Source organism: Pipistrellus hanaki, assembly GCF_964339955.1.
Source record: "Pipistrellus hanaki genome assembly, chromosome: 3".
NCBI lineage: Eukaryota > Metazoa > Chordata > Mammalia > Chiroptera > Vespertilionidae > Pipistrellus > Pipistrellus hanaki.
Genome location: NC_140505.1, coordinates 174,603,724 through 174,625,709, shown reverse-complemented (window position 1 = coordinate 174,625,709; position 21,986 = coordinate 174,603,724). Strand labels below are relative to the sequence as shown.

General features: G+C 40.5%; 1 protein-coding gene across 3 annotated transcripts in view; it reads right to left on the bottom strand.

Moving 5' to 3' along the window:
• Positions 1-1,744: 1,744 nt before the first annotated feature.
• APAF1 (apoptotic peptidase activating factor 1) overlaps positions 1,745-21,986 on the bottom strand; it is a 72,782-nt gene continuing 52,540 nt past the window's right edge. For all 3 annotated transcript variants that reach the window (XM_084876383.1, XM_084876385.1, XM_084876384.1), the window contains exons 22-27: positions 20,085-20,210; positions 14,368-14,487; positions 13,945-14,070; positions 12,075-12,200; positions 9,146-9,292; positions 1,745-3,849 (exon numbers count right to left, since the gene is read on the bottom strand). In XM_084876383.1, coding sequence (XP_084732509.1) covers positions 3,703-3,849; positions 9,146-9,292; positions 12,075-12,200; positions 13,945-14,070; positions 14,368-14,487; positions 20,085-20,210 — 792 coding nt within the window. In that variant the 3' untranslated portion in view covers positions 1,745-3,702. The remainder of the gene's footprint in view (positions 3,850-9,145; positions 9,293-12,074; positions 12,201-13,944; positions 14,071-14,367; positions 14,488-20,084; positions 20,211-21,986) is intronic.

The following is a 21,986-nucleotide window of genomic DNA, read 5'->3' as shown; positions in this document are numbered from 1 at the left end:
TCCACTTCCAATTGCAACTGACACTCCGCCTGCAGCCCAGTGGTCTGGGTCTTTCTATAACGAACAAATCATCCCTCTCTGTCCTACTAGTAAGCTCTATGGGCCTCTGTCACTTGTTTCCTGAGCCCACGCACCCAGCTGGCTCCCTTTTTCTACCTCTGTGATTTGCTAAATAAACTTGCATGTGTATTTGAAGAAAGAAAAAAAATCAGATTTGTAATCTGGCTCTGTCTTTGACACTGATTAACTGCCTGGGGTGTGGTTCTTCCTCTGTAAACTGCAACTGCATCGTCTGCAGATCCACTCGTCTGCAGATCCACTCGTCTGCAGATCCACTCGTAACTACTGTGAAGATAAAATAAGGGCTGGGTCCAGCCAGTGTGACTAAATGGTCACAGTTCAATCCTCAGTCAGCGCACATGCTCGGATTGCAGGCTCAATCCCCAGTGAGGGGTGTGCAGGAGGCAGCCGATCAATGATTCTCTCTCATCATTGATGTTTCTATCTTTCTCTCCCTCTCCCTTCCTCTCTGAAATGAATTTTTTTTAAAAAAAAATTTAATGAAATAAGGGTGGGCAGTGCCCTGAGTGGGGAGGCGATGAAGATTTGCATGGATGAATGTGAACATTTGCTCCAGCTCTGAGCAGCCACCTGGGTCCTAAGCAGGCGTTTCACTCACCTGCTGGGTGTTTCCCAGTTTGATCTGCTGCTCAGAACCACCAGGCACACACTCGGGCTTGAAATGCTCTCTCTGGTTTCTGATTTCAGCCCTGGGTGATGGGAAATCGCAGAGGCAGGTTTTTCTCTCCACTTCTGTGGGATAAGCAGTATTCCCTGTTCTGATGGCCTGACCTCAGGAGTGAATTTACAATGAATAACAGCAACTCATTTTCCTGAATCATAATTGAAATGAAAATATCCTAGCTTTTGGTCTCCTCACAGCATCATCTGATTCAGAAGCCAGTCGCTGTTGATGCCAAAATGACTTCAAAAGCCCGGTCTCTGAGGAGTCCCAGGTTTGATGCAAATTCTTCTGCCCCTTCCACGCGCGTGCACATAACTACACAACAATTCTGTGGTGGAACTCACAGCCCAACAGCAGCTGGTTTCCTAAGGCGGGAATGTTAATAACCGCACACCTGTTGCCTTAAGGAGAGGGTCTGTGGGCAAGAAAATCTATTCCTGTGACTATCCTCGGAGATTATGAATGATAAGAAAACCATTTTCTCCTTCTCTAAAGGTCGGTAAGTAAATTACGGTAACACAGAACATTTGCTGAGTCATAGATTGCCATACTTGCCAACCTAAACACTCTGGGATATGTTTATTCATTTCATATAATTTGGAAGCAAATCTTTTCTATCCAAAAAAAAGTTTTACTTTTCCCTAATGTTTCACAATAAAATGTCTAACTAACCCTGCAGGCCAGCTACTTCAAGCAGCGATCAGACAGACTGAGGAGACAGAAATTTTGGTAGAAGTGAATTACACAGAGCCGATAACGCTTCATCAGAAGATTGTAGATTCGGTTTGAAGAATCCTTCACATTTGTTTTCTAATCAACAAAGGACAAGCAAAACGTATGAAACAATCTGAAAATGTTTTCCAAAAATATTTTTTGGAATTTTATTTTTAGAAAAAATTTTCTATTTCATGTGTTAAAATGTATACCAAAGACAAAAAAAACATCATGTAAACTGTACCATAGATACAAAACATACAAGACACTTACAATGTAAAAAAAAAAAAAAAATCTTTATATTTATAAAATGCAATGTGATTTCCAAGACAAAAAAAAAAAAGAACGGGATAAAAAAGCAGGGCAAAATGCGTATCTGCAAGAACAAAGCAACATCCTCCCCTGGACTGACCACCTGAGCTGCCACGAAACCTGCAGCTGCACCCCCCCAGCTTCTCCTCATCCCTCATGTCACCTAGTCTTTCTTCCATTTTCCTTCTTAATGTATTTTTAAGACACAGGCCATCAAGGGCTTTTAAGAGCTGATGTTGGTTGTTACACGTTAACAGTCAAGGGAGTTCAATTCCAAAAGTTAATACTTTACACTCTGAGCTACAAACGAGTTTCTAAACATTGCATGCAGATAAAATTCTGATGAGGATGCTCTAATCAGAACATGCTATTTACATAAATTTCTTTCATAAAATTAAGACAGCACATCACATTTGCTTAAATCACAGTTAAGCAGTTAAGTCTATTACAAGTTCCTTAACCTATATAAAAAAAAAAAAAAAAAAAGAACCACCTTAAAAATGTAAAAGATTTTATTCACTCTATTTATGGTTCTCTGAAAAGCTAAATAGAAATATCTAATCTAAAATGCACCTGGAGTGGTCTAGTTCCCCCTGCCCACCCTATTATGTGACAACAATAAAAACTGGCTCATGGCATACCTGCCGCTGACACTGATATTCATTTGATTTAGTCCCTGTTATAGCAATAAATTTGTAAGTCTTGGTTATTTTTTATGTAGCAACCACATCTATCGTTAATTTACTAGCATATCCCTTAACAATATAATTCTGGGGAAATGTTTAGATTTAAGTTGCAATTAAGGTTCCTAATTAAGAGGTCAAAAAAGCTGATTATTGATGCTGATGTGCTTTTTCCCTGTCAGAATCTACCTTTTCAGATTAACCTCCCAGGGAGGCAGGGAGGAAAGGAAGCAGGTAAGGAGAGAAGGAAAGGGAGACAGACTGGTTGAGGGTCGAAGGGAACACCATCCAGAGTCCAGATGACTCTGGTTCTGAGAATTCTCCTAAATTCACTAAGAGAATAGCACTGACATTGCCATTCATTTAAAAATACGTGGAATTAGAAGAAAATGATTTTCTACTATTCTATATTTCTTAGGAAAATTCTGTTATTAAAATTGGTTCCTCCCCAATCAATCTGATTTACTAATATCTAACTGTAGAGCAACTGCTTTAAAAACACACACACACACACACACACACACACACACACACAGAAAAACAGCGAAGATTAAGGAAGGTCTGGTATGTACTGGTAAAAAAAAAAACAGAGCAGGACAGTGCCCAGCTCAGAGGCTGACCACGGTAGTCCGTTAGGGGGGAAGGTAGAACAATAAAATCAACTCTTCAACACATAATTTTCACTCCACAGAAAGCATTTTGAAATCCAAGACTCACTTATGTAGTGAACTAAAGGAAATATTGCAAATTGTGCTCACAGACACAATATTTTTAAAGCTAATTTAAGGAGTGCAAATAAGCTCCAAGGTTGTATTTGGGAAACTATGCCCCGGTGGGGTAATGTGGCTCGGAAAGCAGGCCACTGCTACTCTGAGGCACAGCTCGCATAATGACACCATTAAAATACATATTTCCTCCCAGTTATCCTCATTAATTATGTCAACCAATTTGAATGTATCAAGAGAGAATTTTACAAACAGTATATAACAAGGTACATATTTACATTTTCATTTGCATCTTAAAGACAAATTGTTAAAAAATAATGATGATTTTTAAAAACAAGATTAAAGGTGTGTTCACTGGGGAAAAAGCTACATTAGTATCATTCTTCAAACCATAAATAATTCTGTAATGAATGCAATACTGTAAAACAATTCACAGCTTTATAAAAAGTTGAAATACAGAGTTCATCACAATTTTTTCCAATTCAAAATTTAAGAGTTGGACTTATATTAATGCTTAATAATTTTACTCTAAAGTCTTTAAAATATATAAAATACCAAGATTATCAACAGTCACAAATGTCTTGAAGTCAGGGGACACGTGTATTTTCATCAGGTTGGTTCCGTTTGTGTAGAAGGTCTGTGAGGACTCCCCAGTGCTGACATTCCACCACTGTTCAGAGAAAAATAAAATTCCCATTAGAATGGTAATTACACTGTGACGATCTGTAGTGCAAGCCAGACCCTTCACCCTATCACCTCCCCACGCCCACACTTCAAGCAAACAGCAGGAAAGAAGTCCACAGTTAATGCTGAATACAGTTATCAACCAGGTCAGCCTCTCCTGACCACCCTGGTGACTGCCTCACAGCGACCCTACACCTCCCTCCCCGGGGAGAGGCGTGCAGCGGCAGAGCGGCAGACACAAGGCCACTCGATGTCCATTATGGCCATGGCTGGGCTGAGCTCCTGTCTGCACGTCCTTCTCAATGGAATGGGCAAAAGAATGCCCTCTCTCCGACCGGTTTGGCTCAGTGGATATAGCATCAGCCTGCGGACTGAAAGGTCCCGGGTTCGATTCCTGTCAAGGGCATGTACCTTGGTTGCGGGCACATCCCCAGTAGGGGGTGTGCAAGAGGCAACTGATCGATGTTTCTCTTTCATCAATGTTTCTCTCTATCCTTCTCTCTTCCTCTCTGTAAAAACTCAATAAAATATATTATAAAAAAGAATTCCCTCTCTCCTCTAAAAATGCCCCTTTGCAGACACAAACTGGCAGGCACCCAGGCTATTCATAACATGGCCACAGGATAGAAAGTCCTCTCTACTGAATCTTCCCTTTCACCAGGAGTGATTCAAGAGCCAATGACCAAGTTTCTTTATAAGCACTTGTCATTCATACATGGATTTGCTAAATAAATACTGAGCATCTCAAATGTAGCATGTGCTCTGGCCAGGTCCCTCCCTTCTCCTCCCAATCACTGAACTCACTAAGATTTTAACAATATTTATATTCACTTACCAGATGGAGGTCACAGAGTTTACCCATATATCTCATGGCTAAAATGAGGGCAAAAGAGCCGCTGTGCATGAGCCTCTTTTGAAAAGGGCTCAGGTACATCAAGATCCTGAGTGTTAGGAACACATTAATGATGTCACTCACTTTTGCATCCGTGGCAGTACCTGGCCTTCTGCCTTGTGCATGTGACTGGGTCAATTTTTCATGTTCACTATCAGTAATAACAACTAGTACCAGTACACTCCATGGACTTTATAAACCTCACTGAAGTAACATGCACTAATGTGACATTTTCCAGAACTGACAATTTTGCTCTATAAAACAGAAATGTAAGCAAGATGGCAGAGGACACATTCCTGTTTTGAGTTGCTAGGAGCAAATGATAGAGGTAGCAGCCCCTTAGAGGTCACCCGGGAACTGCCTCACCTTACATAGAAGGAAACCAAGGTTCTGAGAGAAGAGAGGCCCCATCACCCAAGACATCCAGCTGGCAGAGGTACAACAGTTTCCGGCTTCCTCGTCCAGTGCTCCCACCACCACCTTCCCTCTATTAAAGCAGACCACTCTACTTGGAAACACTACACTAGTCACTAATTTGAATATGGACTTAAAAGAAATATTAGAGGGTAGTTAATACAAGGGATTTCTTGGGCAGTGAAGCTATTCTGTATGTTACCGCAATAGTGGACACATGCCATTTGTCAAAATTCACAGAATAAACAAAACCAAGAGTGAACCCTGATGTAAATGATGGACCTTGGGTAATAAGGATGTGTCAATGAATGCTCATCAATAGAATCAGGTACCACTCTGATGGTGGGCCATTGATAGAGGAGACAGAGAGTGTAGTGGGACTCTGTACACACTGCTCAATATTTCTGTGAACTTAAAACTGCTCTAAGAAATGAAGTGAATTTTTTTCTTAAATAATTGCAGCTAATGTTTACTCAGGGTACACTATGTACTATTATATATAAACTAGTAGCCCTGCGCATGAATCCATGCACCAGTAGGTTGCTGCCACCCTCCTGTACCTCTCTGCCTGCTGCCCCACCCTCCTACAGCTCCCCCTGTCCCCCTCATAGCTTGCTGCCCTGCCCCCTCCTGTAGCTCTCCGCCACCTGCTTATAGTTTGCTTCCCCATCCTCCTGCAGATCTGTGATCCAGTTGTTACGTGGTCAGTCATTACACCTCATGGTGTAACGAATAATTAGCATATTCCTCTCTTATTATATTGGATGCTTTACATGTATTAATTCCTTTAATGCTCCTAACCCTGAGGTCAAAATTATTGTGCCCATTTTACAGATGAAAAAACAAAGGCACAGAGAGTTTAATAATCTTATGATTAATTAGATTATTAACTTAACAAAGCTAATGAGTAGCAGAGCCAGGCTTTGAACTCAGGCAGTCTGCCCCAAGGCCCTCTCCTGACCATCACACTCTGCTGCCTCTAAGCAACAGCAAACCTACATTTACCTCCCTGTATTCTATATCTCAAACCAGCCTTTCTCCTCATGAGTATGAATTAATGCAATTTCTTGTCATTCTAACAGTATACATGCCTTGTGGCACAACACAGGTAGACAGCTCAATTATATCATTTTTAACTTAGAAATAGGAACAATTTGGAAAGTTAAGAGCATTTTAGCTACTGGATACCTACTTTATCTTATTGACATTCAATTTATGCAACTTGGATTGTAGAGTAAACAGACTCAAAAGGCCCATTTTCTTGGACACTGCAGCAGCTGCTCCTTTTTACTTTTAATTTGCTCTGTGCTTTAGAGAATTTCATTACCACGCTGGGGAGATGCAGGCTGGGCTGCATCATAATCAGCTTAACCAGAGGGAACAGCAGCCTGATTGTCACCTAAATAACAGAGACTGAATACGCAGGTGAAAGGTTCTCTCACCCATGAGGCAAAACCCCTACAGCACAGCCATCTATGCTGTGGCTTCATTTCAAAGTCCCCCAAGAACTCTGAAAACCTGGTCGCTGATCTCTATCCCATCTTGTAAGCCAGGCTCACGAACATGGATGAGCCTTTGAGGGCGCCCACAGTATCAACTGACATGGTCTCTAGAAGCTCAGTGCCAAAGCAGCTTTTAGCAGTTAATAAAGATCAAGATTCCCAGCTCCCAACACAAATAGCAATGCCACTCTTCTCAGCATCATCCTCAGAGCAGTAAAGGGGGACAAGTGGTGACAGCCTCACAATCCCTAATAATTAAATAAAGGCACGCCCCCAAAAGTATAGGTTAATGCAACATCTTGCAAACAGCCTGGTATTTGTTTATCCCTTTTATTGATTTCAGAGAGGAAGGGAGAGGGAGAATCATTGATTAGCTGCCTCTGGCACAACCCTACTGGGGATCGAGCCTGCAACCTAGGCATGTGCCCTTGACCGAAATCGAATCCAGGAGGCCTGAATTTTATTATATTTGGTGTATGGTGAGGCAACTGACCTCCAGTCCACAGGCTGACACTCTCCCCACTAAGCCAAACCAGGTAGGGCAACAGCAGGCTATTTTCAATGCACCCTTGTAAAGGGACCATATGGACATTCTCTCACAGAACTAAAAACTGCCCTCTTCTTTACCTTTTTTATAAGCTAGGTTTTTATGTTGAGTAAAATTACAATTACATGGGTGCCGTGTAACCAAAAACTTCATTAGTGCCAATATTTTTTAACATCTACATTGTGTTAGACAGAATCATCTCCTACACTTAAATGTCTTCAGTCAGAGATAACAGTATCAGAAGATCAAATTTACTAGAAAGCTATTGTAAGTGGTCGGTACGCTGCTCAGTATCATCTTCATTTTCTAAGTAAACCACTATTCAGCAGCCTCCCCTCAGCATCCCCTCCACAGGAAGCCTCTGCTAACCAGCCTCTCCTCTGGGCTCCACTGTCCATATGCAAACATGTCAGAACCCCTCGTACACTTCAGAGACTTTGTTTACTGTCTGCTCCCCCACCATAGACTGTATGTCACCAAAGACAGGAACCACATACCAGTGTCTCGGCACACAGTGGCATTTAACACATCCTTATTGAGAGGACAGATAAACAGATGCAAGCACCAAAAAATGACCCTGAGGCACCGCAACACACAGCCTTGGCCACAGTGGTCACTCATAGTAAGTTTGTATACGCCAACTTACTGACTGCACAATTTTGGGAAAGTCACAACTCTCCATGAACTTCAATTTCCTCACCCTACACCAAATATAATAAAATTCAGGCCTCACAAAACTGGCTGAGGAGATGATGTAAGTCAAGCATTTTATAAACCATAAAAAAACTAGAGGCACGGTGCACCAATTTGTGTATGGGTGGGGTGAGGCTGGCCTGCCCTGATGGGGACCCATGGGCCAGGCTGGAGATTGGGGGCGGGGGGGCATACAGGTTATTTGGCCAACAGGCCCCGCACCTGATTGGGGTATAGAAGGCTGAATGGGGTCTGGGCTGGGCAACGGGACATCCCTCTCATAATCCAGGATTGCTGGCTCCCGACCACTTGCCTGCTTGCCTGCCTGCCTGATTGCCCCAAACTGCTTCTGCCTGCCAGCCTGATCACCCCCTAACCACTCCCCTGCAGGCCTGTTTGCCTCTAACTGCCCTACCCTGCCAACTCAGTTACCCCTAACTTCCCATGCCTGCTGGCCTGATAATCCCTAAATGTTTTCCCCTGCTGGCCTGGTCACCCCCAGCTGCCCTCCCCTGCAGGCCTGGTCACCCCCAACTGCCCTCCCCTAGCAGGCCTGGGTCCCCCTTAACTGTCCTCCCCTGCAGGCCTGGGTCCCCCCTAAACTGTCCTCCCCTGCAGGCCTGGGTCCCCCCAAATTGTCCTTCCCTGCAGGCCCAATCGCCCTCAACTGCCCTCCCTTGCAGGCCTGGTCCCTCCCAACTGTCCTCCTCTGTTGGCCTGATCTCCCACAACTGCCCTCCCCTGCCGGCTATCTTGTGATGGCCATCTTGTGTCCACATGGGGCGGCCATCTTGTGTGTTGGAATGATGGTCAATTTGCAAATTGCCTCTCTATTATATAGGATATAAGATACTATTACCACTACTACTAATGCTTAAGAAAATTTCAGAAATGTGTTTCAAGACTTTCAACCAAAATAGTTAATAATTATGAAGTAGAAAATAAAACTAAGTTAAACACCCCACTCTCTAGTCATGGTGATCCTCTAAGACTTTGTACAGGGCAGTGTGAGCTCTGGACTGAGAACATCCCCCACACTGGCACCAGAACTTCCAACAGATGTGAGGAAGGTGGCCTTGCACCTCTCAGCCTCATCACCGCAAAACCGGATAATCGGAATCACCCTTCCTCTCTGCCAGGTTGTATGAGGACACCCTGAGAAACAGGAAAAGAAAACAGCTTACACAGTAGGATACAGGCTGTTCTTTTCTTTCAGTCTTTAATGAGCTCTTACCTTAAGGTAGCCTTCAGCAGAGACCAGCATTTTGCTATCAGGAGAAAAGCAGAGGTCGGTCACCCAGCCCCCGTGGGTAGCAGGTCCCTCTTCTACGGAAATCGGGGCACACAAATGAAGAAGCGCACCACTTGAGACATCCCATATCTACATAAACATGATAGAATTCATTAGCAGGGCTGCCCAGAAATTCTTTATAAATAGCTACCTCATCTGAAACATATTTGAAAATCTTTCTTAAAAATGTAATTACAATTCAATGATACCTTTGGGATTTTTTTAGATTGAGTTCTCTCTTGTTCAAATTTTTTAAAAATACTAATTATGCCACAAATGCATTGCTTACAATATTTATCATTAACCATACTCCCAAAGGTTTAAAAAAAAAAAAAAAAAAAAAAAAAAAGGACTCAGAGTGATTGATTAAAATACGGTAACTCTCTTCACTTAATAAAAAAAGAATAATGGGGGGGAAATAAATAAACAAAAAAGACTTAGCATATGAACTTCCTCAAAATAAAAACAACAAAGAAATGTCACCCCAACAAATTATTTTAAAAAAGAATTCTAGCCCTAACTGGTTTGGCTCAGTGGATAGAGCATCAGCCTGTGGACTCAAGGGTCCCAGGTTCGATTCCGACCAAGGGCACATGCCCAGGTTTCGGGCTCGATCCCCAGTTGGGGGCGTGCAGGAGGCAGCCAATCAACAATTCTCTCTCATCATTGATGTTTCTATCTCTCTCTCACTTTCCCTTCCTCTATGAAATCAATAAAGAAATATATTTTTTAAAATAAAGAATTATACTCTAAGATTAACCACTAAGAATGTTGACAGATGTCATTTAAATATGTAAAGCATATATATATTTTAAACACGAAGTCAAAAAAATCTAGAAGTCCCAATAAGGTTCTAAATATGCCTGATTATTTTACTAGACTCTTAATAAACAACCCAATTACTTACAGATGTTAATATTACCATTTATTTCCAGTAACACTTAATATATAAGCAGTACTCTAACTTTTCAAAGAAATGCATATCAGATTTCTTTTTTTTAAAGCCCAACTGGAATGGCTCAGTTGATTACCAGTTCAAGTCCTGGTCAGGGAACATACCTGGATCGTACGTTTCAACCCCAGTCAGGGAGCATATGCAACCAACTGATGCTTCTTTTTCACATCTCTTTCTCTCTTTCTCTATCTTTTCCTCTCTATCTCTCTCTCTCTCTCTCTCTCATTATCTTCCTCCCTCTTTATAAGCATGTCCTCAGGCTGAGGATTAAAAAAAAAAAAATATTTGCAGAAAATAAAGTTTACATTTTAAAAACTAGAGGCACTGCCTGGCCAGTGTGGCTCAGTGGTTGATCACTGACCTAAGACTCAGGGGGTTATGGTTTGATTCCCAGTCAGGGCATATGCCTGGATATGGGCTCAATTACCAGTAGGGACATGAAGGAGGCAGATAACTGATGCTCTCTCATCATTGATGTTTCTATCTCTCTCCCGCTCTCTTTGAAATCTAAAAGAATTAAAAGTTAAAAAAAAAATAGAGGCATAAAAAATCAAAAAGAATTAAATGGAATCTAAAATAGTCAAACTCACAGAAACAGAGAATAAAATGATGATTGTCGGGCTAAGAGGAAGAGAAAATGGGGAGGTTATAGTCAAAGGTTACAAAGTTTGTTACACAAGATACATATACTTTATTGGGTATTTAAAATGTGCTCAGAAGAGGGTAGACCCTATGTTAAGTGTTATTACTACTCACAAAGAAAATAATAATAATGGGAGGGAACTTTGGGGTGTGATGAATATGTCTAGGGCCTGATGGTAGTGATGATTTCAAGTGTATATATATATATATCCCCAAACTCACTGAATTGTTTCCATTAGCTATGTATAGCTTTTTACATGCTAAGCATACCTCAATAAAGTAATATTAGTGAATGAATGATAGATAAATAAATAAATAAATAAATAAGGCCATAAAAGTACCCAAAAAAAGAATCAAACGGAAAAGCTCACTAGAAAGAATTCCGTAAGATATACTATAGAGAGGCACTCTTTTCTTCAGGGTTTCTGAAAAGTGAAACACTGCCTCATAACCAGTAAAGGAACCCTTCATCCAATATGAGAACTTGGAGCAAAAGGAATGTCGTGGTGTGGCACTGATGAGAACGGTGTAGAGAAGACTGGTTACTCAGTGCTCCCAGTGCTCACACAGGGAATCTCCTTGTTCCTGGAAAGCCTATCTGGGAATGCCTACATTCTTGCCAACTGCAGACTCTCTCCTTCTGCATTATATACCTACTCCTTGAATTTTAAATTCTTTTTTTATAAAAAAGAAAAAGAAGGGGAAAAAAAACAAGACTCTCCTCAAATATACTGGTTACCATAGCAGCCATCCCCAGTGCCCAAACCTTTCCCATCAAGTGCCCACTCCTTCTTACAACCAGAGGCAGGCAGCGCCATGAGGCCTGCCATGAGCCACACTATAAAACCTGACTGTTGGGTATGATGCTAAAGAGATGTTTGTTTTTTTTCAGTGCTAAAAACAGCTAAATATGCAATTCATTTATAATCTAGATAATGATTTACAAAATTATTTTCCCCAAGTCCTGCCACTAAAAACAACCTTTGGTTCAGGTCCAAGAATTAAAATGACTCATCCTCAAGATAACAGCAGAGAACCAACTGCAAATAACTAGGGCATCTGCCTCCTCACATACATAGGAAATGCTTCGCTCTAAAATGAATTCTTTCTGGAGTACAGTGCAGCTGTGAACACAACGCGCACAGACAAAAACAAAGAACCCATCCGTCCAGAACCCAGTGCTTCCCGCCCGCATTAACAAAGGTCCCCAGTGTGGTGCAGGGGGGTAGGCCCAAGCTACACGAGGAGCAGTGCTTCACATCGCAAACACCCTACCCTGATTTCCCTATTGTCATCTCCGGTCGCCAACAGGGTGCTGTCCACAGAGAAGGCAGAGCAGCGCACACAGCCTTTGTGGCCCTTCAATTCATGAAGAGGGGAGAGGAGTTCAAAACTCCAAATCTGGAAGGCAATTAGGATTGTTTAGAAATAGTAAATACATTCAAAATAAGCATCTGCAAACCCTGCCTTGAGTGTTAGTTAACCACAAACTTGATCATATGGAAGTTCACAAACCTTCTTGAGAGGCCCAAGTTCCCACTTGTAACCTTGTTCCCTGTTGAATTTCCCTTTAATTATTCAAATTAACTCAGCTCAAGGATCAAAGTTCCTAACTTTAGATTTAGAAGAAAGAACAATAAGTGAGTAAAGATCAGTCTGTGCATTCTGGCTCCACTATTTACCAGTTCCTTGTGGCCTAAGGTAATCCACATAAGTTGCTGTTGCTTTAATTTCTGCATCTGTAAAGTGGGGACCAAAGTGCTGATGATGTGAAAATTAAATGAGATAATAGAGTGAAATTCCTAGCACAGGGCCTAACATATGACAAGAGTTCTTTAAAGGTTAGTCACTATACTATCCTACAATCCTGGCAATCCAATAGAGTTCTTTTCTTTCCAATACTCTCCCTTATGATCCTGTCATCACCATTCAACAAGCACAGACTGAAAACTACCATCTTCCAAGCACTGTGAGCTAAGATCTGGTGATACAAAGATGAACTGGATATAGCCCCTATCCTTGAAAAGTTCGTAATTTAATCAGAACGCTGGCTTATGAATGGCTAAGTGAACAGCTGTATGAAGTAAATGCTCTGATAAATGTGAAAACATGGAATGGGCATACTGACGGTGAAGCAGCTAGTCTTGCCTGAGGGCAAGGAAAGGGCTCACTGAAGAGCGGGCACCAAGTCTAGGTAGGGAAGAATGAGTCAAAATGCTCCGGGGGAAAAAGGAATAGAAGGTCATGTCAAGCCACAGTTACAGCATGCACAAAAAGTGGGAGGAAGAAGGACCCTGGACAGAGGGAACAATGATGGTGAGACCCTGGGCTGGGGGGCTGGGGCGGGCTAGAAGGGGTCAGTGGAAGGGGGGACATTCATATACTTTAAACAACCAAGATTTTTAAAATAAATAAAAATAAAACAAAAAGAAAGAAAGAGATGGTGATGAGCTAAGGAATCTGGCTTACAAACCATCAGGTCAGGGAGGTGTTTCAGAGGGACTCAGACCGCAGTAGGGAAGATAAACTGGAGGAGGCACAGACCAGAGGCAGGCCCACCAATGAAGAAAGGAGAGCCTGGTCTTAAATGTGGGGGCAGGGCGGGGAAAAGGGTCCAAGATATATTAAGAAGTAATCAACAGAGCACAAAAGACAGGGTAAAAAATCCCAGGCAATTTCAAGGTTTATAGCTTGGAAAGATAGGTAGATAATAATGCCACTAACAAGATGGATAAAAAAGAAGAAAATGGAGTATTCAATGTCCCCAAATAGGCAGCACCATTTCACTGAAATGTGATTTTCAGGAACACCAACTTATATCAATTATATAAAAAACCTTACTATGGGTGTGAAATTAAATGTAAACCTTTTCCAATGCTTTTTATTGCCTATAATATGCAGCAGAGATTGCATTTGCTTAGTAATGATAAAAGTAACCAGTAAGGAAGAAATCGAAAGTCCTTAATGTTATTCATTTAATCTATCTGATACCAACTAAAGGCCAATGGCAATCCTCCAAAAACTCAACACAATAAGACAGATGTGCAGACAGAAACATATTATTCCACTTTACACATTATTTGGACTCATAATACATAACTGATACCAAAGTTTTATGCATGCACATTTCAGCTGACCCACCTACCTTTGCAGTGTTGTCAGCAGAGGTAGATGAAAACTTGGTGGCATCGGGAGAAACATCACAAGAAAGTACTGTGTCCTGGTGACAGACAAAGTCTTTTTCTATTCGTCCAGTGGTGACATTCCATACCTTCAAAGAAAAACTCAGCAGTTGACACTTTTAAGACCATTCTGTGTTTCTGAACGTAATCATCTAGAAGTCAGGCCTACACAATAAGAGCGTTAGCACACTGGTTGTTCTGATCCCTTTACCTGCCCTTCAGTACAGGTGTTCATAAACACAAAGAACACGTAGTCAACTGACAACAACATGAGAACACAAGTTTGAAAATTAAGTACTTACTTATCAGCCATCTGCTTCTGGCCGTCACAATTATCATCACTGCAACATTAGAATACTTGAAAAAGAAAATCTGTTTCAAATTACCTTCACTGTTCCATCAAATGACCAGGAAAGCAGCTTTGAATTTTTCAAGAGCCTAAAGTCTTTCACTGTTTCCTGATGGGCTTGCAGGAAGAAATATTCCTCTGATTGCCAATTCCATACCTGAATATTAAAAAAAAATGTAAGTGTTATAACATTCTCCCCATAATAGCCTGAGGGGGGGGGGGGAAGAATGCGATCCCTTAGAAAGAATATGGTGCCCTATTATACAGACAGAGAAAACCTGAGGTTAAATAACTTGACTAGGAGTAAAATAAAATATGTTTCTTCCTAAATAAAATTTGTTTTCTTCAGTTGCTGGAGAGCAGTTAATTACACCAGAAGATAGAGAAAAGCCACCACATGCTAGCGAGCTCACCATCTGATTAAATTTTCCAGAGAAGATTATCCTAATTACAGATTTCTAACCTCATAAGCCAGGCTAGTCTAGAGAGTCTAGCTCCACTAAACCTATTGAATCCTACTGGCTGCTGCCTGACAAGGTCAATTGACCAGAGCAGCTTCAGACAAGGTCACAGAATTTCCAAGATCCAGATATCTTAGCTATAACCTAATGCAATCCTCAAAATGACAAAGGAAGTGATATATACATTATTTTTCATTTTTCACATGGAGTTCCAAGAAAAATCCTCAGGAAAAAGGGAAGAAGGAACTGAAATAAGATAAGTAACTAGCACAAAATAAGCCATACATACATATGTTTGTATGTATACATAGGTAAACATATGTATATCTGAAACCTACCTATATATTCTTATTAACCAATGTCACCCCAATAAATTCAATTTTTAAAATATAGTAAAAAAAAAAATGTAAGGCCGGGACCGGTTTGGCTCAATGGATAGAGCGTCGGCTTGGGGACTGAAGGGTCCCGGGTTCGATTCCGGTCAAGGGCATGTACCTTGGTTGGGGGCATATCCCCAGTAGGGGGTGTGCAAGAGGCAGCTGATCGATGACTCTCTCTCATCGATGTTTCTAACTCTCTATCTCTCTCCCTTCCTCTCTGTATAAAATCAATAAAACATATTTTTAAAAAAAAATGTAAGGCACATAGGTAAGCAAAACTTTTACTTCTATGTCATGTCCATGTACAGAACCCTTAATTACTAAATCAAAACAACTATGTTTATTTTTTTTAATATATTTTATTGATTTTTTAGAGAGGAAGGGAGAGAGATAGAGAGCTAGAAACGTCGATGAGAAAGAAACATCGACCAGTTGCCTCTTGCACACCCCCTACCAAGGATGTGCCCACAACCAAGGTACATGCCCTTGACCGGAATCAAACCAGGGACCTTTCAGTCCGCAGACAGACGCTCTACCACTGAGCCAAACCGGTTTCGGCAAAGCAACTATGTTTATAGTCTTATTAATTCTAGACTTGAAATTAATTTAACAAATATTTAATTAACACCTATATGTCAGGCAAATAATGAAACAAGAATGTAGCATTAAGAAATCTAAGGGTCTAGCAAAGAAAATGAGAGGTCCCAAAAGCAAACAAACAAACCAATAGAAGCGCTATTGATACAGATAAAAGTTCTGGCCGAAGCTGGTTTGGCTCAGTGGTAAAGCGTCGGTCTGCGGACTGAAGAGTCCCAGGTTCGATTCCAGTCAAGGGCATGTATTGTACATTGGTTGCAGGCGCATCCCCGGTGGGGGGTGTGCAAGAGGCAGCTGGTGATGTTTCTCTCTCATCGATGTTTCTAGCTTTCTATCTCTCTCCCTTCCTCTCTGTAAAAAATCAATAAAATATATATATTTTAAAAAAAAAAACAAAAAAAAGTTCTGTGGAACTAGCCCTAGCTATTTTGGCTCAGTAGATAGAGCATCAGCCTGCAGACTGAAGGGTCCCAGGCTCAATTCTGGTCAAGGACACATGCCCAGGTTGCGGGTTTGACCCCCAGTAGGGGACGTGCAGGAGGCAGCTGATCAATAATTCTCTCTCATTACTGATGTTTCTCTCTCTCTCTCTCTCTCCCTCTCCCTTCCTTTCTGAAATCAATAAAAATAAATTTTTTTTAAAAAAGTTCTGTGGAACTCAAAAAAGCGATTCCTTAGGGACTTGTCAGAGGAAATACATTCAAAGTAGGCTTGAGGTATGGTTTGAAAGTATGGTTCACAAACTGTGGAGGGCATTTCAAACAAAAGACGTGAGTGGCAGCAGAAAAACATAGACAGATTATAAGGTCCTGCTCATAGTCCACAATCTCGCTAGAGTACAGGACATGCAGAGGAACAGTAGGAAAAAAGAGGCTGAGAAAATATTTGACAAAACAGCCCAGAGCTTGATATCTGAGCTGTGGACAAGCAGGCAGGTCTCCACCGAATTTTCCTCTAGTTTTAGAAATCAGCCACCACTACAGGTATGCATAGTATGCATAGTAGTAATATTCTGGATCTGGTTTTGACTGTGAAGGTTAAGAAGCAGAAATGTCTTTAAGGTTTTTCCTATTGGACTTAGGTAAAATCGTAAAAATAACGTCATCTCCCTTATCCCTCCTTTCTTTACTCCTTTCTCCTCCACATTTAGCAGCCAACCTCCCCACCGAGCCCTAGATCTCAGAATCTCTCCGACTCTTCTGCCTCCGAGTGCTCATTCACAGAAACAGGATAGCAGGGGCAAGGTATCTTCTATGAGAGCAAGAGAAGCTGGAAGTGAGAATAATTTAGAGAATGAATTAGGAATTTCAGCATTTTAAGAACCCAGTGATATGTCGGGGGCTTTTCTGGCTCACCAAATCATATCAGAAAGGAAAGGCACCTGTGCAATTAAACATAAACTATCCTACACCATTGTCACCGGACTTTCTGGGCTTTACTGGACTAGAGGATAGTGGCTACTATTAATAGCTCTTTCTGGTTAACCAGCACTGCCATTCCCAGCTGTGTCTGACTCCATGTTCATTCCTGCCTTATGTTATTTATAAATACTAGAGGCCCAGTGCACCCTCTCCAAACCGGGATCCCTCTCGCAATCTGGAACCACTGGCTCCTAACCACTCACTTACCTGCCTACCTGATGCCCCTAACTGCTCTCCCCTCCTGACCTGATCCTCCTACCTGCCAAATTGCTCTCCCCTGCCAGCCTGATCGCTTTATCTGCTCTCCCCTCCTGGCCTGATCCCCCTAACTGCCTATCTGCTTTCCCCTCCCGGCCTGATCCCCCTAACTGCCTACCTGCGCTCCCCTCCTGGCCTGATCCCTCTAACTGCCTAACTGCTCTCTCTTCCTGTCCATGCCCTTCAGCCCCCAGCGCAGGTGTGCTGAGAAGCCCCGACCCCATTCTGATTGGTTGTTACATGATGGTGTTCTGGAAAATTTGCATACTCCTCTATTATTAGTATAGATTTGTTTATTGATTGGTTTCAGAAAGGAAGAGGGAGAGATAGAAACATCAATGAGAGAATCATTGATCGGCTGCCTCATATATGGCCCCTACTGGGGATCCAGCCTGCAAACCCGGGCATGTGCTCAGGTCAATGCTCAACAGCTGAGCAATGCCAGCCAGGCCTGCCTTATGTTCTTACTGCTACCCTCCACATCAAGAAGTCAGAGAGCCTTCCTGAGCAGATATAACAAAGAATTTAGCAATTATTTGAATGGGAGATTGAAATACCAGAGCAGGAGCTTTCTGATGAGGCAATGATGACAGGGATATTTTCTGTTGTTGTTATTGGGCTCAAACATACTGAATTGAATCATCTTATATAACAGCTAAACTTCTACCAGCATTAGTGAAGTATATTAAGGCTGAGTTTGGGGGTGTCTGTACTATTTGGTATAATTTTTGCAATGTATTTATACTGTAGAATTTTGTCAGTTATATAAATAATAAATTTTAAATTTTAAAAAATGCTGAAGAATCTTCTTCTACCTCCAAAAAATCATACATTCTCATACACTGATTCAGGTGAGAATTGATGCCACTTGGGCTTCATGCATATCAAGGTAAAGAATTAAAAACTACCAAGTTAGACCTCAATTTTCACAACTCTAGGTGCTAAAATCAGACAAGTTAATTCTTCCAATATTAGCAATAACTTTAGTTCCCCTAAAACTCAACCAGTCTATTCTTGCAAATACCTACCAAGAGTTTTGTTACATAAATGTATTCTCAAAAAACATTTTAAATATAAAAAGTATTCCTATAGTAGAGCAGAAAAAAAGAGGATGAAACATAACTTAACTCATATTTCTAAAAATAATCTAACTCCAATACCAAAGATAATCCTAGAAAACATTTCTCCCTCTGGCTTAAAATACCTGATATAAGACCCCTGAAATGAGCTTTTGACAGAAAAGCTATACAGTATACAATGTCTCAACAGAATTGCATCAGATGTAGTTTAGTTTTACCCATTTCAAAGCCATAGTAAGGAAAAAGGATGAATATTTCACGGAGTTTCACAGCTAATACACCAGTACCATGGGAGCCTATGATAAATTTCTGTACTGAAATAGGACTCCCAAAGATATAACATTAAAATTTTCCAAAATAGCCTGACTGATGTGGCTCAGTGGTTGAGCATCAACCTATGAACCAGGAGGTCATGGTTTGATTCCCGGTCAGAACATATGCCCAAGCTGTGGGCTCAATCTCTAGTGTGGGGCGTGTAGAAAGCAGCCAATCGATGATTCTCTCTCACCATTGATGTTTCTATCTCTCCCTTGCTCTCTGAAATCAATAAAAATATATTTTAAAAATTTCTTTTTCAAAAATAGCTTTGAATAGTGTAAGTTATTCTTTGATTAAATTATTAATAGCAACGTTTTAGGGTAAAATAATTTCCAGCTACATCTACTCACAGGCAGAACTTTCCTAAATTGCATTAAGGAAAGACATTCATAATACACTTAGTCTACTTAGTCATAATAATGTCACTAATGACCTAAACAAAATTTTGTTATATAGAAATAGTGAGGATTGATAAAAGGGTATATGTGTAAATTATAGATAGGATAAATGGGAGAAGGGGGGAAAAAGGCAAATTTTCACATAAGGAGGTCAGTAGATAAATCCTGAAAATAGAAATCAAGGATTAGTATTATAAGCATGCAACATGGAACATGAAGATAAATATCAAAAGCAAAAGCTAAAAGTGGTGCTTCTGGAGAATGAGAAATGGGAGAGTCTGTTTTTCATAATAAGCCTTAAAATACTACTACTTGAGTCTTAAATTTATGTGCATTGAAATTTGATAAAAAATAAATTTTAAAAGAACATTTAGAAGGCTTAAGGTCTTTATAGCCACAATCATTCATTATGGTAAACTATTCTTTTCCCAAGATTCATCCTTATAATACACATCTTCCCCTTAAAAGAGAGAATAAAATTATTTCAATGAGATTTTATTGCTATAAAGAAAAATAAAGAGGCATTACATAAATGTGGCAAAAAGTATTTATTGATACAAATCCAAATACCAAGGCAGATGGGAGAATTCAAATGAATCCTTGATTTAAAAATAAACAACCTTCCAATAGAAAATTCTAAGTTAAATTGCCTGCCTCACCCACAGAAAATTTTAAAACATAAATGGGTTTCATTTAAAGCAATGTGCATAGTCTGAATGTATGCCCACAGTAATATGATGTTAAATAAATGTTTAAAATTTACACCAGATGTGAGCCATAATCAAAGTGTTCCTTTGATAGAGTCAGAGTTACATGTGTTAGGAGTTTATCCTCCTTCTCACCTGAATTGTAGAATCATCAGAGCTTGAAATCAGAGTCTTCCCATCAGCTGTGAACTGGATGTGCCGTACAGTGTTCTTGTGCCCATTCCTGGATTGGAAGATTCTGTTGTTTAGGAGTTCTAAAATCTTCAAAGTAGAAAACCACAGAAAATTAATGCAAAGAAACTCAGCAAGACCCAATCTTATCATCCTAAAGTTATTAAATCAACTACAGAAGGGTACAGAACTTCCATCTCATAGTACTTTCAATTTAACTAATGCCACAAATGAATGGTACACATCCATACATGCACACCAATGTGCTTGTGCACACACATTCACACACACACACACACACCCTAAATTAAAACACTCACTGGATGAGACACATGTGTGTTTTGTGAGTTTTTTGCTTAAACTTCCTGTAAGACTCACTGGAATGACCACATAGCAATAGGAACCAGTGGTCCTTCTCAGTATTCAACTACCCAATCAAACAAGTGGCAGTCTGGGCTCAACGTCCAAAAAGAAAATGACATTTAAGATGGGCCGAAATCGGTTTGGCTCAATGGATAGAGAGTCGGCTTGGGGACTGAAGGGTCTGGGTTCGATTCCGGTCAAGGGCATGTACCTTGGTTGGGGGCATATCCCCAGTAGGGGGTGTGCAAGAGGCAGCTGATCGATGACTCTCTCTCATCGATGTTTCTAACTCTCTATCTCTCTCCCTTCCTCTCTGTACAAAATCAATAAAATATAAAATAAAATAAATAAATAAAAAGATGGACAGACGTGGCAATGTCTTTATAAAACAACACAGAGACAAGGTAAGATAAAGGATAATGAGGGAGACAGGTAAGGAAAAGAGGATGTGAGTGGGCTGGAAGGCATTGTACTGAGAAGCCTTAAAAGGGCTAAAGATTAATATGCCAGGTGCAGATATTAACAAAGTGGTAACATGTAAAATCAGAAGAAAAAATGACTACGTAAAAAGGTTTTTAAATAAACTCACCCCTCCCCAAAAAAGTAAATATGATTTCTTTGCAAAAATTAAAATGTACTCAAGGAAACTTAAGAAAAATATAAATTATGCTAAAATAGAGACTATAGCCCTAACCGGTTTGGCTCAGTGGATAGAGTGTCGGCCTGTGGACTGAAGGGTCCCAGATTCGATTCCAGCCAAGGGCATGTATCTTGGTTTCGGGCACATCCCCAGTAGGGCGTGTGCAGGAGGCAGCTGATCGATGTTTCTCTCTCAATGTTTCTAACTCTCTATCCCTCTCCCTTCCTCTCTGTAAAAAAATCAGTAAAATATATTTAAAATAATAATAATAATAATAAAATAGGAAACTGTAGAAATTCAAACCTAACCTTCAAATCTAAAATAAGGTCCCATAAAAAGCAAAGGGGGTTGTGGGAATGAAAGCCTTCCTGAATGAGGATAGAGGATTTCATAATTCCATGGGGGGAAGGCCTAATTGTGCGCACAGAAGCTCAGGGTTTGAATCTTAGCTCTGCCACTTACTGATTTTATAAAGTTGTGGAAACTAGGAGTTCAGACATCTATCTGTAAAACAAGAATAATAACTAACATCCAATGACAGCATGTGACACAGTCAACACCTAATACATAGTAGCTGTTATTACTATTTGATGTTACTAGGATGAATCACATAAAATTGTCATTTCAAAGGTTAAAAACAGTTAAGTAGCAGTAATTTTAGATGATTCACTTATGTTATTTATTTGATGACTTTGAGGGAGATAAGGATAAGATTAGATAGTAAAAACAAAAAGAATGTAGTGCTGGCAACAAGCTAAAAAAGAAAAGAGGAGCCAAAGATCCTTTAGGAATAAATCATAATACCTGTGTATAAATTTGAGAGATGAGACTGAGAGAGAAGAGTAAGGTTTACCCATAAATGT